This window comes from Oryctolagus cuniculus, chromosome 13 (assembly GCF_051225735.1).
Source record: "Oryctolagus cuniculus isolate XC-2025 breed Fujian yellow rabbit chromosome 13, ASM5122573v1, whole genome shotgun sequence".
Taxonomy (NCBI): Eukaryota; Metazoa; Chordata; class Mammalia; order Lagomorpha; family Leporidae; genus Oryctolagus; species Oryctolagus cuniculus.
In genome coordinates this window covers 38,341,383-38,368,069 of record NC_142879.1, presented here as the reverse complement: position 1 = coordinate 38,368,069, position 26,687 = coordinate 38,341,383, and the positions used below count along the sequence as shown (strand labels likewise).

At 50.0% G+C, this 26,687-nt stretch overlaps 2 protein-coding genes and 2 long non-coding RNA genes across 6 annotated transcripts in view; 2 read left to right on the top strand and 2 right to left on the bottom strand.

Moving 5' to 3' along the window:
- Positions 1 to 7,840, top strand: part of NVL (nuclear VCP like) — a 109,951-nt gene extending 102,111 nt beyond the window's left edge. For both annotated transcript variants that reach the window (XM_051820594.3, XM_070055378.2), the window contains one exon: positions 7,489 to 7,840. In XM_051820594.3, coding sequence (XP_051676554.1) covers positions 7,489 to 7,497 — 9 coding nt within the window. In that variant the 3' untranslated portion in view covers positions 7,498 to 7,840. The remainder of the gene's footprint in view (positions 1 to 7,488) is intronic.
- Positions 7,841 to 9,024: 1,184 nt separating this feature from the next.
- LOC127483433 (uncharacterized) lies at positions 9,025 to 10,710 on the bottom strand. Its single transcript, XR_016218880.1, has 3 exons — positions 10,220 to 10,710; positions 9,653 to 9,730; positions 9,025 to 9,273 (listed from the first exon to the last, which is right to left on the bottom strand). It is a non-coding gene; the product is annotated as an uncharacterized LOC127483433 (long non-coding RNA).
- Positions 10,711 to 14,453: 3,743 nt separating this feature from the next.
- On the bottom strand, positions 14,454 to 22,786 carry DEGS1 (delta 4-desaturase, sphingolipid 1). Its single transcript, XM_051820597.3, has 3 exons — positions 22,622 to 22,786; positions 17,134 to 17,876; positions 14,454 to 14,930 (listed from the first exon to the last, which is right to left on the bottom strand). Exons 1-3 carry the CDS (start codon positions 22,701 to 22,703, stop codon positions 14,784 to 14,786), a joined length of 972 nt encoding a protein of 323 aa, XP_051676557.1. The 5' UTR covers positions 22,704 to 22,786; the 3' UTR covers positions 14,454 to 14,783.
- A 114-nt stretch (positions 22,787 to 22,900) lies between these two features.
- The window catches only part of LOC127483435 (uncharacterized), a 47,370-nt gene continuing 43,583 nt past the window's right edge, over positions 22,901 to 26,687 (top strand). Inside the window, exon 1 of one of the 2 annotated variants that reach the window (XR_007909640.3) lies at positions 22,901 to 23,536. This is a non-coding gene — a long non-coding RNA (uncharacterized LOC127483435). The remainder of the gene's footprint in view (positions 23,537 to 26,687) is intronic. The other variant, XR_016218879.1, reaches the window with a different exon arrangement.

Below are 26,687 nucleotides of genomic sequence, written 5' to 3'. Positions count from 1 at the left end.
CTGTGCCACAGGAAGTGAGTGCAGAGGAGGCTGTGGGGAGGGCTGGCCTGGGTGAGGCGAGCGGGGGCCAGACCCCAGGTGCTGACAGGCAAGGTGTGGGCGCACGGAGTGGGGTGCTGACGCCGTCCCGAGGGCTGACAGGTTTCCTTCTCCCTCTCTCACACGCTCACGGCAAGGTCAGCTGTGAAAACTCAGTTTAATGTTGGCTGTTCCAGGCCTAGGACAAATATTTATTCAGGAGAGGTAATTAAAGAACCAAGTCACCTCCACCTGAGCAACACCAAATGCATAGATGTGTGGCTTCCAGACCCTGCTTTGTTCTTAGCGTTGGCTCCTCCGGGAGGCACAGGCAGCACAGCCCCAGTCCTGTCCCAGCGTCTGCAGCCAGGGAGCTGTGTGCGGCAGGCGCAGGCACAGCCCCCAAGAGGCAGCCCTGGGACAGCCTCTCCAGCAGCAGCAGCAGCAGCCGCCCCACCGGTCTCTCCAGCTGGTCGGGGAGAGTGAATCAGGCTGTTGAAAATTACCCAAACCTAAGTAAGTCCGGGAGGGCATGACTGCACCTGCGTGGCTGGTGCTTGTCCTTGCTGCAGTGTGCCACAGGCCTCTCTGGAAATATTTGTCGTGTAGATTGATGTGCGCAGTGAAGATTCTGCTGATTGAAAGCCTCAACACACCAGGCAAATTCACGGAGTTAGAAAGTGCACGGTGGCGGGGGGGGGGGGGGGGGGGGGCGCGGCCAGAGGCTGCAGGGAGCAGGGATCCAGTTTCAGTCCCTTCTGGAGATGAGTTGCACAACAGGGAGTCAGCGCTTAGACCGATGGAACTTTACACTTAACAATGGGAACAATGTTGTGTTGGATGTGACATGTCCTCTGACACAATTTTTAAAAAGATTTGCTTATGTATCTGAAAGGTAGAGTGACTGAGAAGGAGAGAGAGAGCAAGCGAGCAAGCGAGCTTCCATACTGGTCCACTCCCCAAAGGACTGCAACAGCCAAGGCTGAACCAGGCCAAAGCCAGGAGCCAGGAACTCCATCCAGGTCTCCCACATGGATGGCAAGGGGCCCAAACACTTGGGCCATCCTCTGCTGCCTTCCCAGGTGCATCAGCAAGGAATTGGGTCTGACGCGGAGCAGCCAGAACTCGAATTAGTGCTCCAATATGGGATGCAAATGATGGTTTAACCTCAGGGGGCCAGCACCCTGCCTGAGTGGGTTAAGCAGCTGCCTGCAAGGGCCAGCATGCCAGATGAGCACTTGTGTAAGTCCCAGTTGCCCCATGTCCTATCCAGCTCCCTGCTAATGTGCCAAGGAAACCAGTGCACGATGGTCCAAGTGCTTGGGTCCCTGCCACCCACATGAGACCAGGATGGAGTTCCTGGCTCCCAGCTTCAGCTTCTCCCAACCTCAGACATTGAGGCCATTTGAGGAGTGGAACGGAGGATGGAAGATCTCTCTCTCTCTCCCTGTCTTCTCTGTCTCCAACCAGTCCCCTTCCCCGCCCCTCGTAACTCTGCCTTTCAAATAAAAAAATAAATAACGGTTTAAAAAAATAAATAAATCAGGAAGAAACCAGCCAAGGAGTGTGGGCAGCAAAGGAGTCACGGCTGTGCCTGGAACAGCTGTGAGCTCTCCTCTTTCGCTGGTGCACCCTGAGCAGCTGCAACACCCCAAGTTCCCAGGGCACAGGAACCAGCAGTCAGAGCCCACAGAGACAAGCAGCAGTGCGCTCGGTCATCGCCCAGCCACTCTGGCTGCCTGGGAGGCAGGTTCGCAGATAAGGCTGGCTGGCAGGCAGTGCTAGCCACATCCTGTTTTTCTTCTTCTCCTCAGTGGCTCTGAGATGCCATTCACAGGCAGGGGCTCTGGCTGGGTCCCTGGGAGCCTCGTTTTGACGACGAGGCCAGTCATCCCTTTCTTGTTGGCCGGCTGTGTCCTGCACCTGCATTTTCCTAGGATGGCTTCTGCATGACCTAAACTGGGCCTGGCAGAGTGATGGTGGTGGTGTTACTGGAGAAATGCAGGGTTCTTGTCTTCACGCAAGAAAGAATTCAGACGTGAGACAGAGAGTAGTGGGAAGTATTAGGGAGGGACACCCATAAGGACCTGAGAGAGAGTGCGCAGTTGCTCGGACTGGGGGGGAGGGGGCGGCGGCGAGGTTACATGGTTGAGTAGAGAGAGTACCCCAGGCGGGCGGCTCAGCAGAGAGGCAGAGGGCCGCCCGGTTGGGGGGGGGGGGCGCGGGTTTTAAGGAGCTGGGTCTTTGTCTTCACACATCTCTTCCTGAAACAAAGGATTTTATGGCTGTAAATATTAAGAAGCTCCTATCTGAGTTTTCCCTTGAAGGTATCAGACAGGAGGAAGCCTAGCTGGCACCATCCTGGGTTCAGAGGAAGGGTGAGCAGGACCCTCTAGAGAATGGGGATCTGCAGCAGGGTGTTTGAAATGCAGATACTGGGCTGCACCTGGGAGATTGTGGAAGATTTGTCAGGCAGAAGGGGCGGGGACCTCCACCTGGCAGGTTATCAGGTAGAAGGGGGCAGGGCAGGATGCGAATACTGGGCTGCCCCTGAAACATTGTCAGCAGATACATATGCTGGACATAGATGTCTTCTCTTTAGGCTTTTATGTCACACACACATAAGCTCATAACTGACTTCCTACCTAACAGAGGGAAAATCGGCTGTTCTCTAGCCAGCTCTGAAGAGTATTGGGATACATGGGAGCTCAGGGCCACAGGCTCCGGCTCTGACTGCTGACTCAGCACTTTCCTGCCCAGTCAGGTGTGGAAGTGCCTGGCAAGTTGACAGGCCACACAACTCCCAACTCACACTCCCTCCCCGGCTGGGGGCCTCCCTGCTACCCAACTCCTTGGAGGGGCAGAATTGAAATCCACTTTAGAGACCTCGTGTGTCAGACTAATTAGGAAGAGGGCTCTGAATGTGAGGAAAATGTTCATAGTAAAATCCTTTCTTAAAGAAATACACATGTTGGGTCCCTGTTGAGTCCCTGGGCGTTAAGCTGGTACTTAGGAAGCTCCATATGGGTGTAGGGCTTCGTGTCCCAGCCCCTCCACTTCTGAGCCAGCTTCCCTCCTGATGCATCCTGGGAGGTAGCAGGTGATGGCTCAAGGATTTGGGCCCCTGCCACTCATATGGGAAACTCGGATGGAGTTCTGGGCTCCTGGCTTTGGCTTAACCCAGCCCTGGCTCTTTAGGGCACTGGGAGATGAAGTTCTCTCCATCTCTACCCTCCTCCCCATCCTCACCTCTCTCTCTCTCTCTCTCTCTCTCTCTCTCTCTCTCTGTTGTGCCTTTCAAATAGATGAAAACAAAAATAAATATTTTAAAATGTCTAGAACTCAAACACTAGAATTGGTTGTTGTGGACATTTGAGAAGTGAACCAGTGGATGGAAGGTCAATCTTTCTCTCGCTTTCTCATTACCACTCTGCCTTTCCAAACAAAACAAGACAAAGACAAATTGTAGAGGGTAGCCCCTGGGCATTTGGAGGAGTGCCCTAAGATAAAGACCAGAGCATTACCTACCTGGGAAAACCTCCCAGACCGCAGAAAGCTCACCCTGAGAACATACTGCAGTTACAAGTTACATACTAGAGTTCTTGGATTGTAACACATGTTGCAACGCAAGGCTCTGGCTGCCATGCCTGCTGCTGTGGCAATAACCACCCTAAGACGGGACTGAGGCTCCGGGTAAACCCCTGGACAACATGCTACAGCAGGAGTCAGCTCCCACCTGACCTGCTTGCCTGTTGCTTCCTTGTAGTGTGCTCGGTAAGGCTATTTCTACCATGATGCTAACCTCAGTCACTCGCTTCCTGCCATACAATCAGTGTAGACTTTTTTTTTTTCTTCAAGATTCTTTTATTTGAAAGAGTTACACAGAGAGGGAAAGAGAGGTCTTCCATCCACTGGTTCACTCCCCAGAAGGCCACAACAGCCAGAGCTGTGCTGATCTGAAGCCAGGAGCTTCCTCTGGGTCTTCCCATGGGGTTCAGGGACCCAAGGACTTGGGCCATCCTCGGTGTAGACTTTGAGTATAGACACTGGCTATGCGTTTTGTCTGTATGACTTCAATATTCTTTCCTTGGCTGCATAGTGGAGATAGTACCAATGTGCAGATTCTTCCTGCACAAGGAAGTCAGCGCAGTGTCTGTGTGCATCTGGCTGTCAGTACCCACGATGCGTCTGGAAGTAAGGAGGCTGTGGGTGTCCAACTGCTCCCTGCGACAGGCAGAATTGACACTTTAGTTCTCAGAAATAGTTAGACCTCTTAACATCTCATTCTGTGGGGTAGGTTAAAGTTCTTCCCATACCTTTGCTTATGTTGTTAATTTACTCAGCAAACCTCCAGAGCCTAGTAACCTTCAGGGCTGCCCGGTCCAGATGGGACTGGTGCAGTGTCAGTGCATGGAATGCAACCATGCGCCTGCACTGCTTTCCAAGAACAGCGCCACACAGGGAGTGGATGGGGCTTAGCACTCCCCACGGAGCAGCCTCCCCATCTGCAGAGCCCTCAGACGCCCGAATTCCCAACCGTCCAGACGGCACCATCGCCCAGCCCCTTCTTCCATATGTGTGCAAACAGAGGTTTCTGTAGAGGTGTGGGTCTATGATTGAAGGGTGGTGCCATGGTGCAGTGGCCAGGGCTCCAGTTTGCAGCAATACAAATTCAAATCAGTTTCTTGTTCTGCCCATTTCTTGGCAATCAACTTGATGCAAGTTACCTAGTGTCTGTGATTCTCAGTGTCCTCCTCCTTCAGATGGAGATAAGATTACCTACTCCATATTGTGTGTATTAGAAGGACATATGGAGGAGATAATGCTCAGCTGTGGTATAGCAGGTCAAGCTGCCGCCTGCACACTGGCATCCCATATGTGCACCGGTTCAAGTTCCGGCTGCTCCACTTCTGATCCAGCTCCCTGCTGATGCACCTAGGAAAGCAGTGGAGGATGGCCCAAGTACTTGGGCCCCTGAACCCACGTGGGAGACCCCAGGAGCAGCTCCTGGCTCCTGGCTGTCATCTGCCAATCTTAGCTCAACCCTGGCTTTTGTGGCCACTTTGGGAGTAAACCAGCAGATGAAAGATACCTCCCTCTCTCCCTCTCTATCTCTCCTTCTTTCTGTGTAACTCTGCCTTTCAAATAAATAGGGGCCAGCATTGTGGCATAATGGGTTAAGCCACCACCTGCAATGCTGGCATCCCTTATAGGCACCAATTCTAGTCCCAGATGCTTCACTTCCAATCCAGCTTCCTGCTAATGCACCTGGGAAAGTGGCAGAAGATGGCCCAAGTGCTTGGGCCCCTACACCCACATGGGAGACCAGAAGAATCTCCAAGCTCCTGGCTTCAGTATGGCCCAGCCCTGGCTGTTGTGGCCATTTGGGGAGTGAACCAGTGGATGGAAGACCTGTCTCTCTCTGTCTCTCTTTCTCTTTCTCTGTAACTATGCCTTTCAAATAAATAAATGTTTTTTAAATAAAAAATAAATGAAAAAATTTCAAAATGTTTACAAAAATTTAAAAAGAAAGATAATCTTGCTAAATTCAATCGAAATAGGATGGCTGTTTTCCTGGTTTATGATCACACTTGGCTCTGCTCCTCAAAGAGACAACAAGGGGCCAGCACTGTGGTGCAGATTAATCCTCCACCTGCAGTGCCGGTATTCCACATGGGCGCCGGTTCTAGTTCCTATGTGGATGCAGAGGCCCAAGGACTTGGTCCATCTTCCACTGCTTTCCCAGGCCACAGCAGAGAGCTGGATTGGAAGGGAGTGGCAGGAACTAGAACCGGCGCTGGTTCATGTCCCGGCTGCTCCACTCCCAATCCAGCTCTCTGCTGTGGCCTGGGAAAGCAGTGGAAGATGGACCAAGTCCTTGGGCCTCTGCATCCATGCGGGAGACCCAGAGGAAGCTCCTGGCTTCGGATCAGCTCAGCTCCAGCTGTTGCGGCTATCTGGGGAATGAACCAGTGGATGGAAGACCTCTCGCTCTGTCTCTCCCTCTCACTGTCTGTAACTCTATGTCTCTAGTAAATAAATCTTAAATTAAAAAAAGAAAAGAAAAAGACTCATGGATAGAAAAACAGACCCAGCTGGCGCCACGGCTCACTAGGCTAATCCTCCACCTAGCGGTGCCGGCACACCGGGTTCTAGTCCCGGTCGGGGCGCCGGATTCTGTCCCGGTTGCCCCTCTTCCAGGCCAGCTCTCTGCTGTGGCCAGGGAGTGCAGTGGAGGATGGCCCAAGTCCTTGGGCCCTGCACCCTCATGGAAGACCAGGATAAGTACCTGGCTCCTGCCTTCGGATCAGCGCGGTGCGCCGGCCTCAGTGTGCCGACCGCAGCGGCCATTGGAGGGTGAACCAGTGGCAAAGGAAGACCTTTCTCTCTGCCTCTTTCTCTCTCACTGTCCACTCTGCCTTGCAAAAAAAAAAAAAAAAAGAAAAAAAAAAAAAGAAAGAAAAACAGACCCATGGATACAGGGCTCATGTGCTCAGGGGATGGCAGCCTTCGAGTGGCATCTCACCCCCAGTCAGAAGAGCAAGGACTCCAGGCCAAGGAGCTAAAAGCCAGCTCACTCCTGAAGGTCTAAGGAGGTTTTGAAATTTTCCTTTTGCTCTTTCCTTGGCCAGCCCCTCCCTTTGGTGGAAACAAGTGCTGCAAATTGCTTCAGACTGGTTGGAAAGCTTGGGCCTGGGCCTGGGGCTAGGGCTGGGCCTGGGCCTGGGGCTGGGGCTGGGGCTGGGGCTGGGCACGGCCTAGGGAACCCGGGGAGAAATCAGGTGCTCTGAAGGCAAAGTGTCCTCTTCCCACAGAAAACGGCAGAGGCTGGTGTGGTAGGGAGAGGAAAACAGGAAAAACCCTCCAGGATTTGTTGAATTTGTCATTTAGCCTTGATGTTTGGTGAATTATTTTGCTTTTATTTATTTAATTTTAAAGATTTATTTATTTATTTGAAAGAGTTACATAGAGAGAGGAGAGGCAGAGAGAAAGGTCTTCCATCGGAAGGTTCACTCCCCAGTTGGCCACAACGGCCAGTGCTGCACTGATCCGAAGCCAGGAGCCAGGAGCTTCTTCCGGGTCTCGCATGTGGGTGCAGGGGCCTAAAGACTTGGGCCATCTTCTATTGCTATCCCAGTCCATAGCAGAGAGTTGGATTGGAAGTGGAGCAGCCGGGTCTTGAACCAGAGCCCATATGGGATGCCGGTGCTTCAGGCCAGGGCATTAACCTTCTGCGTCACAGCACCTGCCCCTTTTATTTATTTATTTTTAAAAGATTATTTCTCTATTTCAAAATCAGAGAGAGAGAGAGAGAAGGAGAGTGCACTTCCATCCACTGTTTTACTCCCCCAAATACCTGCAACAGCCAAGACTGGGCCAGGCTGAAGCCAGAAGCCAGGAATCCATCCACGTTTCCCACATGGATGGCAGAGACTCCAAATCTTTGAGCCATCCTCTGCTTCTTGCCAGGTGCACTAGCAAGGGGCAGCTGGATCGAAAGCAGAGCAGCCAGGACTGGAACTGGCTCTCCAAAATATGGGATGTGAGTGTTTCAAGTCGCCACTTAACCTGCTGCTACAGAACACCTGTTAGTAAAATGGTACCATCTTCCTAAGCCCAGCGTGGCTTGCTAGCAGTCAGGTGACCCAATAGCCCAATCACAAGCGTCAGCTCCACCCCCACCCTAACGGGATTTGCCGCTCCCACTCCCTCACCTCTGCAAAGCTATCTAAGAGCTGTTCTCCCAGCACAGGCTGTTCTCGCTGTGCACGGGGAGGCAGCCCTTCGCGTTTCCCCGACGCGACAATGAACCGTTTCCCTCACTCCGGTGTTCGGTGTGTTTTGTGGTGTCCTTTCCTTTCAGTACCCATCCCTATTTGTCTGTTTTTGCGAAGTTAACAAGAGATGAAACACGGCTTTTAGGAAATCGAAGGATGATAAGAATGTGCAGTTGTTCTGAAAGTGTCCTCAAAGCCGGACGCAGTGAGCTGAGTCTCCGTGGAGAAGACCCATTGCCATCCGGGGCGCTCTGCTGGGCTCCTTCCCCCAGGCAGGCCAGTGCGAGGCGGCCTCCACGGGCCATCCCCTGTGGTGACCAGCCCTCGGCCCCCAGCCCCCAGCCTTGGGTGTGGCCAGAATGAGGCAGACCAGCTCTGACCAGGTTTTCGTGGGCTGGCACTGGGAATTGCTGGAGCTGAAGCACACGTCCACCCAAAATATGGCCAGCTGACCTGAAAGTGCTCTTTCGAAAGACAGCAACAGCCAGGAAGCCGCTTTCTGCCTAACGCCCAGCCTGGAGGGGAAGAGCCGATTTCTCCGTGGGTGGTTATGGCTAAGAGCTTAGGGTGGGGGGAGAATGAGACACCTTGTACAAAACAAAAACAAAAACAACCACACACACACACCAGTCTCAGCTATTAAGAAAGCATCATGTAAGGCTCAAACCAGACACTGGACAAATGAGGGGTGACTGGGCAGCGTCTAGAACCCTTCCTGGTGACCTAGTGGAGTAGACTTTCATAATAACCTAACAGGGGAACCTAACCTCCTTGCTTTAGCAACTTCTGATGTGTAACGATTCAGAACCCAACACTAAGCGTAGTTCAATTCCTTTAGGCCTTTGTCACAGTGCATCTATTTTTCTTTTCCCGAGGTTTACAGAGATCTGTAACTAATGACTGATAATCTACTTTAAAAAAATTTCTTATTTATTTGAAAAATAGAGTTACAGAGAGGGAGAGAGAGCTCTTCCATCCGTTGGTTCACTCTCCAAATGGCCTCAACAGCTGGGGCTGTGCCAGGCCAAAGCCAGAAGCCCAGAGCTTCTTCTGGGTCTCCCACCTGGGTTCAGGGGCCCAAGCATTTGGGCCATCTTTCTCTGCTTTCCTAGGCCATACCAGAGAGCTAGATCGGAAGAGGAGCAGCCAGGTCTTGAACCAGCACCTGTATGGGATACAGGCAGTGGCTTTACCCACTACACCACACACCAGCTCTGATAATCCACTCTTTTTTTTTTTTAAAGATTTATTTTATTTATTTGAAAGTCAGAGTTACAGAGAGGCAGGAGAGAGAGAGAGAGAGAGGGAGAGAGAGAAAGGCCTTCCATCCGCTGGTTCACTCCCCAGATGGCCGCAATGGCAGAGCTGTGCTGATCTGAAGCCAGGAGCCAGGAGCTTCTTCCGGGTCTCCCACATGGGTGCAGGGGCCCAAGGACTTGGGCCATCTTCTGCTGTTATCCCAGGCCCTAGCAGAGAGCTGGATCGGACGAGGAACAGCCAGGACTAGAACCGGCGCCCGTATGGGATGCTGATGCTTCAGGCCAGCGCTTTAACCCGCTGCGCCACAGCGCCGGCCCCAATCCACTCTTTACTCTGTAAAAAGGCTGCTTGTTTCTTTGGGTTCCACCTTTCTTCCCATCGGGGTCCTGTCTGTCCCAGCACTCCGTGCAGCCACAGTTACAGCCTCTGCCTTTGACCTCTAGCTTTTGGTCTTGTGTGCTAATTTATACGTGCCTGTTTTAGCAACTACGTTCCTACCCACAGGGATGCACCTGAAACCCTTTCCCCTCAGCTGAGTTCAGCTCCAAGCCTCAGAGGCTGTTCGCCAATTCAGATAAAACTTGGCAGAAACCTACCTGGCCTTTCCCAGATGATGCTCCTAGTCCTCTTATTTCTTCAACCGTGGCATTGGCTGTGTACTTGCATGCTCTGTCCTGGAATCCACATATTGTCAAACCCAGCGCCTTCTTCCCCGTCAGCGCACTCCCTGGGGCTGTCCTGCCTGCTAACACCCCTTGCACGTGTGCCCCTCCCCCTGGCCCTGGATAGCACCCAGCTCTCACCAATCAGCCTCAGGCACCCCCTCCTCCCTCCGCCAGAGCCTCTGTGCCAGGTGCCTCAGCCACCTGCTCCTCGCATCGCAGCCCTGAGGCTCTGAGGGGCCTGCTAGCGCTGCTCTTGCATTCTGAAGGCGTGGCTGCTGTCTTCTCCCTGCCTCTCCAGCCCTAGGTCATCAGCTTGCTTTTGCTTTATTCCAGATGAATAAGGCTCCTAGAATATCTTCCCAACAGGAAACAACACATTTCCTTGTCCAAACAAAGAGCTTCTAAGTCAGCCAGAGAAGAGGGAAAATAGACAGAACACAGGCTTTGACCCTCCTGGCTTCTGCCCTGGCTCAGGGTGTGACGCCCCAGGCTAGTTACCTTCTGGCTGGCTTCCTGCACCAAGCACAGGAGATAAGGCTTGCCTCCTCAGGCCGACAAGGATTAAACTGAAAATCTGCACGTGCGTGCGGCCTGCCTGAGCGCTGATAACAGTGTAGCGCCACCGTCCTGGCCACCTGGTCCCAGCCACAGCCCGACTCCTGTTTGGCGCGGTGAGTCCTTGGTCACTGAATGCTGATTTCATGTGCACCTCCCAACACTAGAGTGCCAGCTCCTTGACTTGGGCCCATGTTTTCTCTTCATATCCTCACTGCCTACTGGAATCCTTGGTCAACAGCCTGTAGAATGAATAAATGAGTACATTTTTGCTAAGGACTTAAATGTTTATTACTTTGTATTACAATTTTGTCCCACCTGATTTTTTTTTTATTTGACAGGTAGAGTTATAGACAATGAGAGAGAGACAGAGAGAAAGGTCTTCCTTCCGTTGGTTCGCTCCCCAAATGGATGCTACGGCCGGCGCGCTGCACCGATCCAAAGCCAGGAGCCAGGTGTTTCTTCCTGGTCTCCCATGCGGGTGCAGGGGCCCAAGCACTTGGGCCATCCTCCACTGCCCTCCCTGGCCACAGCAGAGAGCTGGACTGGAAGAGGAGCAACTGGGACTAGAACCCGGCACCCATATGGGATGCCGGCGCTGAAGGTGGAGAACCTATTGTGTCATGGTGCCAGCCCCACCACCTGATTTTTTAAAATTTATTTATTTGAAAGGCAGAGTGACGGGGGGGGGGGGGAGAGAAAGAGAGAGAGAGAGAGAAAGAGAGAGAGAGAAGGGAGAAAGAGAAAGAGAAGGGAGAGATAGAGAGAACCTTCCATCTAATAAATCATTTACTCCCCAAATGGCCACAACAGCCAGGGCTGGGCCAAGCCAAAGCCAGGAGCCTGGAACAACAAACTGGTCACCCATGTGGGTGGCAGGGGCCCAAGTCATCTGCTGCTGCTTTCCCAGGCACATCAGCAGGGAGCTGGATGGGAACCAGAGCTCCATTATGGAATGCCAGTATTGCAAGTGGTAGCTTAACTCACTGTGCCACAACATTAGCCCCATATTAAAATTTTAGATTGCTAAGAGTTGGGATACAGAGACGCAGCTCAGCCTCTGGCACAGAAGTCATCAATAAGCCAGCAGGGTGAGCACCTATGGTTTTCATCCCCATGCCTGTTTCTAGGACCGGGCTCATCAAACCAGGGGGTGCGGGGCCAAGAGTTTTGGCTTAGTCACACTCTGCATTTCAGATTCTATTTTCACACCTGACTAAGTGTGACCCTGGGCCAGTTATTTGGTCTCTCTGCAGCTCAGTTTTCTCATCTACAAAGTAAAGATATTAATAGTACTCCTTACACCGTAGAAGTGTTGAGACTTAGGTTTATAAAACACCTGGCACTGGGGCCAGTGTTGTGGCGAGGTGAGGTAAGCTTCCATCTGCAGTGCCAGCATCCCAAATGGGCACTGGTTTGAGTGCCCACTTCCGATCCAGCTCCCTGCTAATGTACCTGGGCAACCAGTGGAGGATGGCCCAGGCACCTGGGCCTCTGCATCTATATGGGAGACCCGGAAGAAGTCTTTGGCTCCTGGCTTCCGTCTGGCCAGCCCTGGGCATTGTGGCCATCTGGGGAGTGAATCAGTGGATGGTAGATCTCTCTTTCTCACAGTCTTTCAAATAAGTAAATATTAAAACAAAACAACACAAAAACAACGACGAAAACTCCACCACTTTGTTACCAACCTGTAAAAGTAAGGATTCTCTGTAAATATCCTTTGTTTTCAAGATGCCATGCTTCTAAATGAAACACCCTTTTTGACTGTGTTTCTATCTTAGATAAAGTCTCTCGCATTCCAGTACTCTCTCCATTTATTAAACACTTACGTTGAGCACTGCAGACCCTGCTAGTTCTGGAAAATAGAGAAATAGACATGCCGTGCCCTTTAGGAGTTAAAATCTCAGAGGGAAACAGCGTCTGTTTAGAGAACAGCTTGGTTAGGGTGAGAAACAGGCCCTCTGCGGAGGGCACACAGTGGCACCGGACCTGCTGGGGAGTCAGCATGGTGACACAAGGCCGCTGAGAGCCTTGAGGGACGTGAGAATGCAGAACGGACAACTCAGGCAAAGCCACCGCCTGGTTCCTTGGACTTGCTCCTCGCCTTCCTGACTGGCCTGGTTGCTGGATCTTTTTCTTTCTTTCTTTTTATTTTTTTATTTTTTGACAGGCAGAGTGGACAGCGAGAGAGAGAGACAAAGGTCTTCCTTTTCTGTTGGTTCACCCAACAATGGCTTCCGCGGCCGGCACACCGTGCTGATCCGATGGCAGGAGCCAGGTACTTCTCCTGGTCTCCCATGGGGTGCAGGGCCCAAGGACTTGGGACATCCTCCACTGTACTCCCTGGCCACAGCAGAGAGCTGGCCTGGAAGAGGGGCAACCGGGAGAGAATCTGGCGCCCCGACCGTAACTAGAACCTGGTGTGCCGGCGCCACAAGGCGGAGGATTAGCCTAGTGAGCCGGGGCGCCGGTTTCTTCTTCTTCTTCTTCTTTTTTTTTTTTTAAGATTTATTTTATTTATTTGAAAGGCAGAGTTAGAGAGAGGGAGAACAGAAAGAGTGATCTTCCATCCACTGGTTCACTCTCCAAATGGCTGCAATGGCTGGGGCTGGGCCAGGCTGGAGCCAGGGTCCTGGAACTCCTACATGGTAGCAAGACCACAAGTACTTGAACCTTCCCAAGCAAATTAGCAGGGAGTTAGATTGGAAGTGGAGCAGTTAGGAATCGAACCAGCATTTAGATGGGATGTCGGCATCACAGGTGGCACCTTAACCTACTGTGCCACTATGTTACCCCAGGACTCCACTCTTTATTCCACCCTCAGGGGTCAGGATGTTATACTTTATGAAATCGCTAATGAATTTTTAAAGTACTTCACCACATTGTACTAAATTAACCCAAGTGACACGGTTGAGGTAGCCAGGACTGCCAGCCTAACAGCCATGATACTTGTTAGTACTTGAGACCAACTGTCTTCCACTGGATCATGACTAGTTTCCACTGTAAGGGGAAACCATAAAACTGTCACTTGAAATATTTTTATTTACTGGAAAGGCAGAGCCACAGAGAGATACTTATCCTCTACCCACTGGTTGACTTCCCAAGTGTCTGCAAAAGCTGGAGCTGGGCCAGGCTAAAGCCAGGAGTCAGGAACTCCATCCAGGTCACCCACGTTGGTGGCAGTGGCTCAAGAGCCATCACCTACTGCCTTCCTGGACTATCGTAGCTGCAAGTTGGATGAGAAGCAGAGGCAGAACTCAATCCCTGGGGTTCACATTTGGGATGTAGATATCTCAAAGAGTGGCTTAACCTGCTATGCCACAAGGTCTGTTCCCAGCTGAACTACTACTTTTTTTTTTTTTTTTTTGACAGGCAGAGTTAGACCGTGAGAGAGACAGAGACAAAGGTCTTCCTTTTCCATTGGTTCACTCCCCAAATGATCACTACGGCTGGCGTGCTGCGCCGATCCGAAGCCAGGAGCAAGATGCTTCTTCCTGGTCTCCCATGCGGCTGCAGGGCCCAAGCACTTGGGCCATCCTCCTCTGACCTAGCTGAACTACTGCTGAACTACTTCTAAGGTGACAGTCAGTGCATCTGAAAAAGGAAGCTGAATGCTGGACATGTTAAATTGAATACTTTATGGGTAAGGCTGTACAGGACTCAGCAGTGTCAACTTTAGGTTCCACATAGGACAGCAAAAATGAACAATTAGCTTATAGGAAGATATTTTCATCTCAACCTATATTAACAGGCTTTTTAAAATGATTTTATTTTCATTTTAATTGAAAGACAAAAAGATGCAGAGTCTTCCACCTTCTGGTTCACTGCCCCAAGTGCTGCAGCAGCTAAGGTAGGCCAGGCCAAAGCCAGGAGCCTGGAACTCAATGTAGGTCTCCCACATGGGTGGCAGGGACCCATATACCAGAGTCATTATCTGCTGCCTCCCAGGGTATGCACTAGCAGGAAGCTGGATAGGAAACAAAAGATTTGGAGCTAAGCCAAGCACGCCAATTAGGATGCAGGTGTCCTAAGCAGTGACGGAAATGCCACACCAAATGCCTACCTTCTAACTCAGGCCTTTAAAAAAAATCTATTTTGGAACAAATTTTAAAGTAAGATGTCTCCAGTATCCAGGTTACCATATAATACAGTGAAATGCAAAAACGTAATACTAATATACTGTGATTAATAGTTCAGTTTATTAGCTGTTTATTAATATAGTAAAACTTTATAGTGAAAATAACATACTAGAAATGAGCTGATTTATTATATGCTTACAAAATGACAGACGTGCGTGAAGACACTGACACATGGGGGACAACATACAATGGGCAAGCTTCCTGCGAGCAAAGCTGAGAGCACTGGAGACAGGCCGACTGTGGACAGCCAGGTGGGCTTCCGGCCAGCACTGAGAAGCCATACCACGGCAGCGCCTCAGCAGTGCCGCACAGTTCCACTTCATCGGCTCTGGGGCTGCAGAGAGCACGTTCTCTGGCTGGGCTGCTCTTCAGTCCAGCGTCTCCTGCCCACTTTGATGCCTCTTCATTCTTGAGTAGGGGCTTATTGTATCATCCATGACAAAGTCGTACAGGACTTTTATCCACGAATTGTACTGGGGGAGGTTGTCGTAGTATTCAGCTGCTATTTTCCTCACCTGGAAGGGAAAAACACGGAGTATGACTGAGACCTATCACAGATGACAGGTGAATTATGAGAAGGGAAACCAAGAGACCTGCCCCCTATCCTCACACACACACACCATGTGCGTGTATCCCCCCTGACCCCAGCTGTTAGGAAATTCAGAAAAAAAAAAAAAAAAAAAAAAAAGTTGTATTTGAAGAGTTGAATACACTTGAACCTCTAACGTTAATGACCAAACGAATGACAAATACATGCAATTCAATTAAGTTGACCTTACTAAAGTACATGCTGCAGGTATGCCACCTAAGATGTAAAGATCACACCTGACTCTGCCAGAGATCTTACAAATACTAATCAATCATTGTGGCATGCCAACTAGACAGAAATTAAACACTTAACAAGTGTGTAGCTCTGCCATCAAGTTGAAAGTGTATGTCTATGTACTTTACCAGGTTGTGTGCAAATGCAAAAACTATACTTAAAAAAAAAAAGTGTTCTGTGAATTGTAAAGCTCAGTAAAAATACTTAAAAAAAAATTTTTTTTTGACAGGCAGAGTTAGACAGTGAGACAGAGTGACAGAGAGAAAGGTCTTCCCTCTGTTGGTTCACCCCCCAAATGGCTGCTACGACCGGCGCGCTGTGCTGATCCGAAGCCAGGAACCAGGTGCTTCCTCCTGGTCTCCCATGCAGGTCCAGGGCCCAAGCACTTGGGCCATCCTCCACTGCCTTCCCGGGCCACAGCAGAGAGCTGGACTGGAAGAGGAGCAACCAGGGCAGAACCAGTGCCCCAACTGGGACTAGAACCCGGGGTGCTGGCGCCACAGGTGGAGGATTAGCCTAGTGAGCCGCGGCGCCAGCCAAAAAAAATTTTTTAATTAAGAGATTAACGGTTAACTGTGATGAAAGTGTTCCAAAATTCACTACAGTAATGGATGGGTAACTGGATATACCAAAAAGCCATTGGTATTTTATTATTTTTAAGGATTTATTTATTTGAAAAGTAGACACACACACACACACAAAGATCTTCCATCTGCTGGTTCACTTTCCAAATGGCCACAACACCTGGGGTTGGGCCAGGCCAAAAGCAGAAGTCCAGAATTCTGGCCGGCACCACGGCTCAATAGGCTAATCCTCCACCTGCGGCGCCAGCACCCCGGGTTCTAGTCCCGGTTGGGGTGCCGGATTCTTTCCCGGTTGCACCTCTTCCAGGCCAGCTCTCTGCTGTGGCCCGGGAAGGCAGTGGAGGATGGCCCTGGCCCAAGTGCTTGGGCCCTGCACCCCATGGGAGACCAGGAGAAGCACCTGGCTCCTGGCTTTGGATCAGTGCGGTCTGCCGGCCGCAGAACGCCAGCCGTGGCGGCCATTGGAGGGTGAACCAACGGCAAAGGAAGACCTTTCTCCCTGTCTCTCTCTCTCACTGTCCACTCTGCCTGTCAAAAAAAAAAAAAAAAAAAAAAAAAAGTGTCCAGAATTCCATGTGAGTCTCCCATGTGGCTACTGGGCCCTAAGCACTTGGGCCATCTTCTGCTGTTTTCCCAGGCCATTAACCAGGGAGCTGGATCAGAAGTGGAACAGCCAGGACTCAAACTGGCACCCAAATTGGATACCTACATTTCGGGCGGTGGCTTTACCTGATGCACCACAACCCTAGCCCCTGGATTGTCTACTTTAAATGGGTGTGTTGTATATATGAGCGATAATAAAGCTATTAAAAAACTGACTGCATTGGTTTTAAGCATTGTAACGACTATAATTTAGGAAATGAAAATCAGGTAGTCAGTGAGGAAAACCAAGTAAGATAATCCTCAACATACAAGTCTTCTATCTGCTCACTCTCCAAACAGCCATAACACCGAGGTTGCAACCAGGCCAAAGCCAGGAGCCAGGGATTTCATCCTGGTCTCCCATATGGGTGGCAGGAACCCACGCACTTGAGTCATCTGCTGCTTTACCAGGCACATCAGCAGGAAGCTAAATCGAAAGCAGAGCAGCCAGGACTGGAACGGCACTCCAGCTTAACCTGTTGCAATATAATGTTGGCTGCCCCCTCACCCTTTATTTTATTTATTTATTTATTTATTTATTTATTTATTTATTTTTGTGAGCAGCTTAGCCTGACAAAATGTACTAGATTCCTTTCAAAATGAGCAAGTCAAAGCTGATTTTGATTGCATGCCAACAGAAATCAAATATGCATCAAAAACGATACTTACCAGTGGAAGATTTTTTCCAGGAATGTTGGGGAAGTCATGATGTTCATTATGATAACCCACATTGAAGGTAAGTAAATTCAGAGGCCCATAATACGAGTAAGTTTCATATCCCTTTAAGAACATGTAATGTTCAGCTATAAAATGTCCAGAAATTGGGTGCAAACCCAGACCAAGTAGGGTGGCTGCCAACATGTAGACTAAAGATTTAATTCCCCAAAAGTAGTAAATTAGAATGTCAAAAGTGATCTGGACTACAGTATTGATAATTTCTAGGTAAGAAATTGGTTTGGGGTTGATGAAGAGAGGTCGGAAAGCATAAAACAGAGGCTGAAGAATAACCCAGATCAATTTTCTCAAAGTGGTACAGAAGAACCAGCCCTCAAAATCGGTAGGGATATCCACATCTATGCCATCAGCTCCCAGGTAGCGGTGGTGGTCCATGTGGTACCTCTTAAAGGAGATGGAGTACGGGACCCCAATAGGAAGATTAGCAAATATTCCAAACCAGCGATTCCGTAAGGCTTTGTAGTTGCCAAAGGCAATATTGTGGGAAATCTCATGAATAGCCAGAGTCATTGAGTGGTTAATGCAGCTGCCAAAGACATAGGCCCAAAATATGACCCATTTCCAGTCCAAGTCCTTTACTAAGTAAAACGACAGCAACTGGGTGAGAAGCATCATAATTACAATCCATATCAGGTTGTGATCAGGTTTCATCAGGGATTTTATCTCTGGATACTTTGCTGGAAAGAAAAAAACAAGCAAAATATCAGAAGCAGAGAAAAGCACCTAACAATTCAGCAGTTACCATTCAATTAACACATTAACCTTTTCTTCAAATAATACTCCTTGGACTTTATTAAGTATTTACCACAGTAGTTTATTCTGCTAGTAAAATTATAAAACAACATGTCGAACAGTTTGAGAATTTATGTAGGAAAAACTAACCTCAAAATCTAGGAGTTCCATATTCTTTTGTATTAAAATATTGTTTCTATGTTTAATTAGACAAAGCTCCAGCATATTCACCTTATTTTACAAAACCTAATGAAATTAACACCTCTGACAAGGAATGGCAGAGAATAATACACATTTTGGAGGAATCCTAAAATCAAACCTGTACTCACAGTCCTTCCAGATTAGTCAGTTTGCTCCATGGAATTCTGAACTGAATTTTCACAAAGCTGGTACAGTCTATAAAAATGAGTACTACAATGGTGATAGTAAAATTAAATGAGGAAAAAATAGTCTTTTCTAGAACTGATTATTAATGTGCAACAGAATGAAGTTAGGGGGCCCGTGTTGTGGTGCAGCAGGTTAAGCCACTGTCTGCAGCACTGGCATTTCACATGGATGCTAGTTCAAGTCCTGGCTGCTCCACTTCCCTTTTTTCTAAGTTTTTTTTTTTTTTTTTTTTTTTTTTATTTATTTGACAGGTAGAGTTATAGACAGTGAGAGAGAGAGAGACAGAGAGAAAAGTCGTCCTTCCGTTGGTTCACTCCCCAAATGGCCACAACGGCCAGTGCACTGCGCCAATCCAAAGCCAGGAGCCAGGTGCTTCTTCCTCGTCTCCCATGTGGGTGCAGGCGCCCAAGCACCTGGGCCATCCTCCACTGCCCTCCCGGGCCACAGCAGAGAGCTGGATTGGAAGAGGAACAACCGGGACTAGAACCTGATGCCCATATGGGATGCCAGTACCACAGGCAGAGGATTAACCAAGTGAGCCATGGTGCCTGCCCCTGCTCCACTTCCAATTTAGCTCCCTGTTAATGCACCTGGGAAAGCAGAGGAGGATGGCCCAAGTTCTTGGGCTCCTGCCACCCATGCAGGAGACCTGGAAGAAGCTCCTGGTTGTTGCTGCCATTTGGGGAGTGACCCAGCAGATAGAAGATGTCTCCCTCTCTCTGTAACTCTTTCAAATAAAAAGAAACAAATCTTAAGAAAAAAAGAATGAAGTTGGATCCCTTCATTACATCATACACAAAAATTAACTCTAAATGGATCACAGACTTAACCTATGAAACTCTTCAGATGTGGAAAAACAGTAACCTTCACACACTGTTGATGGGAATGTGAAATGGTACAGCAGCTTTGGGAAACAGTTTGGAAGTTCTTCCAGATGTTAAACATAGACAAGCACTAGCACTTCCGTTCCAAGAGAGCCACTCAAGAGAAATGGAAACATATATCCAACCATCAACTTGCACATGAACGCTCACAACAGCACTGTCACAATAGCCAAAAAAGAGGAAACAAGCCAACCAATAAGTAAAAGCCACCAAAACAGGAAGGAGGTAAGGACAGACACTACAACACGGATGAACCTTAAAGTGAAAGAAGGCAGTCTGAAAGGAACACGTACTACAGGATTTCATTCCTATCAAATGTCCGGCATAGGCAAGTTTCCAGGCACAGGAAGTAGGTAAGTGGTGCCTTGAACTAGGGTGAGACTAGGGTCTAGGAAGCCAGCCACCAACAGGTGCAGGGATCTTTCTGGGACAATGAAATGTTCTGAAATTGGGGATTGTACTTGCGTAACTGTGAATATACAAAAAACACTAAAATGTACACTTGAAATGGGTGAATGTGATTAAGTATCATTAAATCTATTATTTAGGTACTTCAAAAAGTTCACAGAAAATGGAAGTAAAAGTTTACTTTGGTACAAAAAAACCCCCATGCATATCAGGGATATTAGATGTGTCATGAAAAAACTACACATGGATTTTCATTTTTCCTGCACCAAATAAACTTATTTTTTAATTCCATTTTCCATGAAACTTTTCAAGTATCACATACTGTCTCTCTGTGAAGATCAGCAGTAAAAGAAGCCCTTCTTGGGATTTATTCTTATTTGACCCACTAATGATGGTCTATTAATTCCAAACAGAGGCCTTTTTACATTTATTTAGTTTCACTTTATTTCAAGGGCAGAGAGACAGATGCCGGCCTTGTCACACCTACGTCCTACCAAGCTTCTTCACCCCCCCAAAAAACCTGACCTACTTGAGAAATATCTGATCGTTTAAGTGTAATTTAAACAAATCTCTAGATTAGTATCTTTCTACAGTTATTCCATTACCCTGAAATGCAACACTGAGCAGCATTTACACCTGCATGGAAAATTTATTTTCACTGAGAAATACACAGTCCTTCTGCTTTGCAAGTAAAGAGTGAGTGATCCTAAGTTCAGGGAAAAAGGCTCAGGGCTGAGATAAGCATCAGCCTGCACCTTTCTGCTTCCTTGATCATCTGAATATGACACAGATGGCTGAATTCCAGGATTCAGAAGTTGGTTTTTACAAGACTACTCCTCCACAACAGGTAAATACGGCACAGCTACAATGTATCATATGCTATCTCATATCAAATATGTGTAAGTAATTTGTGCAATATACATTTTAATAGAGAGGAACAATATGAGAACCTGAACTCACTTAAAGAACTGCCCTTAATAAGCAACTGTAAATATTCATGCTCCTAATGTACTGATTCAGTGTTCGACATTTTAATGAGATCCACTGCTCATGAAAGCATGCATTTCTAACTCTGGATACTCCCACAATAACTGGGCTCTTCTCTTGGTTTTTCTTTTCAAGCAGCAAATACATGTTGTTAAGAAAAACTAGGAAAATAATGTGTAGAAGAATTCTTCATATTCAACTCATCACCCATTAGTCCCTTCAATTTTGGAAGAAATAGTATTAGAGATTAAAACATGATTTAGGGGCTGGCTCTGTAGTGTAGCAGGTTAAGCTGCCGCCGCAGCCTGCTGGAGTCCTGGCTGCTCCACTTCAAAAAAAAAAAAAAAAGATATTTATTTGAAAGGAAGAGATACAGAGAGAGAGAACGGGAGAGAGACAGAGATCTTCCATTTGCTGGTTCACTCACCAAATGGCTGCAATGGCCAGGGCTGGACCACTCAGAAGCCCGAAGCCAGGAGCTTCTTCTGGGTCTCCCACACGGGTGCAGGGGTCCATGCACTTGGGCCATCTTCTACTGCTTTCCCAGATGCATTAGCAGAGAGCTGGATCAGAAGTGGAGCAGCCAGGACTCAAACCAGCACTGAGACAGCACAGCGCCAGCTCCTGCTCTTCTTCTGAACTAGCTCCCTGCTAATTGCCTAGGAAAGCAGTGGAGGATGTCCCTAATGCTTGAGCTCCTGCACTCACCTGGGAGACCCGGATGAAGCTTCTAGCTTCTGGCTTCAGCCTGGCCTAGCCTGGGCCGTTGTGGCCATGCAGGGAGTGAACCAGTGTATGTAAAATCTCTCTCTCTGTAACTCTGCATTTCCAATAAATAAAAATAAATATTGAAAAAAACCCCACCATGGTTTAGAGACAGTCTAATCCAGATTTGAACCTTTCCTTTAGCATTTACTTAGCTCTTACTTCACCTGTTAAAATGGAGACACCAACCTGGTCACACTAAGAGGGAAGATTAAATTGGGCAATGTCTGTAAAGCACTCAACACAATGCCCTGCACGTACCTCACCACGCTAACCTGGGAGGGGTGGGAATTCGGGAAGTGATTAAGAGGCCACTGGGGAAGCTTGCATTCCCATACAGGAGCTCCTGGGTTCAAGTCCTGGCTCGTGTTCCAGTTTCCTGCCAATGTGCAGGTGACGGCTCAAGGAGGCATCAGACCATGGCTAAAGGACTTGAAACCTCTGCCACCCATGTGGGAGACCCGGATGGAGTTCCTGGCTCCTGGCTACCAACCGGCGAGGCCCAGGCTACTGCGGGCATTTGGGGAGTGAGCCAATGGATGAAGGATGTCTTTTTCTTTTATTTATTTATTTGAAAGGGAAAAGAGTAGCCAGGGGGAGAAATAATTGAACGCGCTATATAAATACAGAGGGTTCAGCAAGGCCTAGTGTGGTGCAAAAGGCCTTAGGGCAGGGAAGCCTTAGGCAGGGAAGCAGCAGGCTAGAATGCACGATTTTCCCGGCTCGGCTAGTCTTATGTCAGTCTTTTCACCCACAAGCCCGGGATGGATGGAAAGCATTCATGAAGCTGCCCTTCCTGCGTCCCAGGCTGGTCACGAGGATCAACAGGACGGGAGGCAGGAGCGCACCAGGACCGTGTCCTCCGGGGTCACAGGGCCCGAACCAGCACCCCGCCCCGCGGTCTGACGCCGGGAGCTGGGCCCAGTGTGGGCCCGGGGATGCCCGAGGACCACGCCCGGCCTCGCACACCCGGCCGCTAGGCTTCGCCCGGGCCGCTCCAGCCGCGGAGGAAACGGCGCCCACCCGAGAGCCCCGGAAGCGCCTGCCGTAGGGTCGTCGGGGCCGCGCGGGGCGGACGCATCCCTCCCCAGCGGGCCCGCACCTCGCTCCGGCAGGTCCCGCACGGCCCCGGCCCACTGGCCGGCGGGGTTGGAGCGGCGGCCGAGGCGCCCGGGGCCGCGCAGGGCCTGCGCGGAGAGAGCGCGCCCCCGAGGCGGGAGGCCGCGCTCGCACATAACGGGGCGCCGGCCGGACCTCACCTAGGATCTCCTGGCGCCGATCGGCGTGGGGCTGGTCGGTGTAGACCCACTCGAAGTCCTCCCGCGAAACGCGGCTCCCCATGGCGGCGGCGGCTCGCGGGCGCGCTCTGGACTCTCGCTCCCGGGCGGCTCTTCCGAAGTGGCTGCAGCTCCGCGGCTCCGGCCGGCGCCGGCAGGCGGAGCGGCCCTAAAGACCGAGGCGGGGGTGGAGCCGCGAGGCCCCGCCCCGCCCCGCCCGGCCGCCCGCCGGCTGCGGCTGAGGGCTGGGCGCGCGGCGCCGCGAGACCCCGGCGCGGGGCCGGGCGCGCGTTCTGCGGCCGCGTGGCGCTGGGCTCCGGGCTGTGCGACCTCTGGGCCTTCGGAGTTCCTGGGCGTCGCGAGTGCCTCGGGGAGGAGGAAGGAAAGAAGGGCCCCCGCGCAGATAAGGCGGCCGCTCCAGCGCCTAGGGGGCTGCGGGGGCCGGGGATGGCTCGGCTCCAGCGCGTCACGAGGATCCTTGGCTCGGATAAATGGCAGCCGGCCCAGGCTTTGTTTAATTTTTAAAAGCAAATTATCCATTGAGCCATTTTTGGCTGCCTTCTAGAACTCATACGTCAGGAAAAAAATGCGGAGCGTGTGGCAATTAAAAGCTAATCAAGGGGAAAGAAAACACCATTGTTGCGAGAGGAGGAACCGGTCGGGAACGCGGCGCTGTGCGTGAAGGCTCGCCCCGTGGCTGAGCAACCCCGCGCGGGTCGCGGAAGCCGCCGCTGCCTGAGGGCGGGCGCCCGTCGGGTCCTGAGGGGTCGCTACCGCTCCATCCGGAAAAAAAACTCTGAGAAGCCAAGAAGCGTGCTCGCGCCCGAGCGAGCGCACCGCGCACGCACCCCATGCGCGCAGCCGGGTCTCGTCAGCCCTTCGCTCGCCTGCTCATGGGTAGGAGACGGAACCACGCAGCAGCGCCCACGGCGGGGAGCGCTGGAGTGGGCTGTGAGGGGAAACGTGGGATGGGAAAACCTGTAGATTTAAAGGAACTCAGAAAGCCCTGTCCGCCAGTTGCCGTGCGGTGGCCTTGTGTAGCCTCTGATTCCAAGAGTCAAAGTTCAATTGATGAGATAATTTAATTCACATGTCAATTGGAGGCTATTAAGTGTGGTAATAGTATTACTTTAAAGTGATAAGTTTTTGAAAAGAACGCTTTTAGAGCATTTTACCGTATAGTGTTATGCTTAGCCACCACTAAAAATAGTTGCCACGTATTATGAATTCTTCGCTAAAATGTACTGCTAAATACAGAAGGGCAGGTGTGAGGGGAGAGAGCCCGCACACATAGTGGGTATATAATACTCACGCGTGTTTCCTAGGATGGTCATAAAATGTGTTTGAAATAGACACCCAAGAAATGGTTACATTGTGGTAGAGTAAGTGCAAGTCCGGGGAGAAGGTTGAGAAGCGCTTGGTTTTTGTTAAATCCTTCTCAATGCAGATTTTTGAAAAACAGTGTGTTTTGACGCTCTAAAGAAAAGCTTGAGAACTGAGCTACAGAGTGATGTGGACTGAGGACTTTGAAAGGCGCAGTGACAGAAAGAGGGAGACAGAGTTTTCATTCCTTGGTTGATTCTCCAAGGGCCGGGCTGAAGCCAGGAACTCCATCCACTCTCCCATCCAGGCGGCTGGGATCCAATATTTAGGCCTTTGTCCTCTGCCTTCCTCATTACCACGTTAGCAGGAACCTGGATCAGAAGCAGAGCAGTCAGGACTCAAACTGGCACTCTTGATGAGGGACGCTGGCTTTGCAAACAGCAGCTTAACCCACTGTACCACAATGCTGGCTCTTTAAACTTTTAAAAGTTCTTTATGTGTACACAACACAAAAATAAGCTAAAAAAAGTGTGCATAAAATTCTTTGGCAGTAAAGTTCTTCATGTGTTATCAAGCTTTCACATCTTTTCCTCATGTCTTGCCAAGTAATTTGCCTCAAGACAATCCATCATACTAGTTATTCTGGAAAGACATTATCCAGTCTTCTGTTAAAAGCTGTGGTAAATTTCAGTAGTCCCAGATGATATTAGGAAATTTCAGATGACATAGATTTCAGATGTAGACTGTCATACTTTCGAAATCAACGTTTTTTCCATATGTTTGATTTTTGTATGGACAACTCTTTTTTTAAAAAAAGATTTATGTATTTGAAAGTGAAAGTAACAGATAAGGAGAGAAAGCGAGAGAGATCTTCCACCTGTTGGTTTACTCCCCAAATGGCCATAATGATTAGGGCTGGGCCAGGCTGAAGGCAGAAGTCAGAACCTCAGTCCAGGCTTCCCTCATGGGTGGCAGGGGCCCGAGTACTTGGGGCCACCCTCCACTGCTTTGCTAGGTGCATTTGCAGGAAGGTAGCTCAGAAGCTGGGCAGTCGGGATTCTAATCATCGCCCTGATGTGGGATGTTGCTTAACCTGCTGTGCCACAACACCCACTCAAAGATTTTATTTTTCACTTATTTGAAAGGCAGGGTGACAGAGAAACACACACACACACCCCTCTGTTTGCTGCTCATTTCCCAAATGCCTGCAACAGCCGGGGCTGAGCAGGTCGAAACCAGGAGCCCAGAATTCCGGCTGAGTCTCCCATAAGAGTGGTAGGAACCCAAGTACTTGAGCCATCACCGCTGACCCCCAGGGTGCACACTAGCAGGCACTCCAGTAAGGGGTGCAAGCATCCCAAAGGGCGACTTGACCGCTGCACCCAACTCCTGCCCCAACACTTGGGCTGCTCTGATCTCTTCCCTGTTGGCTTAGTGTAGTTGGTCCTGCCAGTTCCAGGGCCATCCAGTACTGATATCTGTAGTCACACAAGTGTCCCCTGTCTCCTCCAGACCCCGCATTTCTGCCAGACCACACCCCCTCTCAGGCCTTGAGGGCCTCACTCCTCTGGAGGGATTGTCTCTTTGGTCTGCATTCCTCCTGCATGAGAGGCTGCGCAGGATTCTGAGTGCTCAGGCCCATGGGTTAGAAACTTCCCTAACTACTGCTGAGAACTGAGCTACAGTTCTACTGTTTACCCAGCATGCCAAACACAGGCCTTCTCTGAGACTTCCAAGAGCTAACCAATCCTACTCCTTCTTGTCCATCCCTCCTCTCACTTAGGATGCAAAATTGGTAGCAAAGCACCTTAAAGGGAGGAATTGCATGATCATTTCAAAAGAATCAAAAAAGCTTCCATAAAAATCAGCATCTATTAGCATTTTTTTTTTTTTAACAGAGTGGACAGTGAGAAAGAAAGATCTTCCTTTTCTGTTGGTTCACCCCCCAGTGGCTGCTGCGGCCAGCGCGCTGTGGCCGGTGCACTGTGGCCGGCGCAGCGTGGCCAGCGCATGGCACTGATCCGAAGCCAGGAGCCAGGTTCTCCTGGTCTCCCATGCGGGTGCAGGGCCCAAGCACTTGGGCCATCCTCCACTGCACTCCCTGGCCACAGCAGAGAGCTGGCCTGGAAGAGGGGCAACCGGGACAGAATCCAGCACCCCGACCTGGACTAGAACCTGGTGTGCCGGCACCGCAGGCGGAGGATTAGCCTATTGAGCCATGGTGCTGGGCCTATTACCATGTTTTTTTAATTAAATGTTTTTTAATATACCACCACAGTTTGTATTCTGTATTCTCTCCTTCCTTCCTTCCTTCCTTCCTTCCTTCCTTCCTTCCTTCCTTCCTTCCTTCCTTCCTTCCTTCCTTCCTTCCTTCCTGTTACTGAAAGAGAACGAGAGGTAGAAAGAGAGAGACAGAGATCTTCTATCCACTGGTTCACTCCCCAAATGGCCACAACAGCCAGGGTTGGGCCGAGCCAGGAGCCAGGGGCTTCTTTGGGGTCTCCCATGTAGGTGTCAGGGCTCCAAGGACTTGGACCATCCTCCACTGCTTTCCCAGGCATATTAACAAGGAGCTGGATTGGAAGTGAGGCAGCCTGTCCTTGAAATGCACCCATATGGGATGCTGGCATCACAGGTAGCGGCTTAACCAGCTCCGCCACAACGCCAGCCCCAGTAAATGAATCTTTAAAAATAAACAAAGAGAGGGGCCACTGCTGTGGTGCAG

Excerpts from the sequence above, each read along its gene's own strand:
- DEGS1 (XM_051820597.3), bottom strand. The coding sequence starts at position 22,703 with ATGGGGAGCCGCGTTTCGCGGGAGGACTTCGAGTGGGTCTACACCGAC. Across the intron at positions 17,877-22,621 it reads TCGGCGCCAGGAGATCCTAG|CAAAGTATCCAGAGATAAAA; the intron begins GTGAGGTCCGGC and ends TTTTCTTTCCAG. Across the intron at positions 14,931-17,133 it reads CTGGAAAAAATCTTCCACTG|GTGAGGAAAATAGCAGCTGA; the intron begins GTAAGTATCGTT and ends TTTCCCTTCCAG.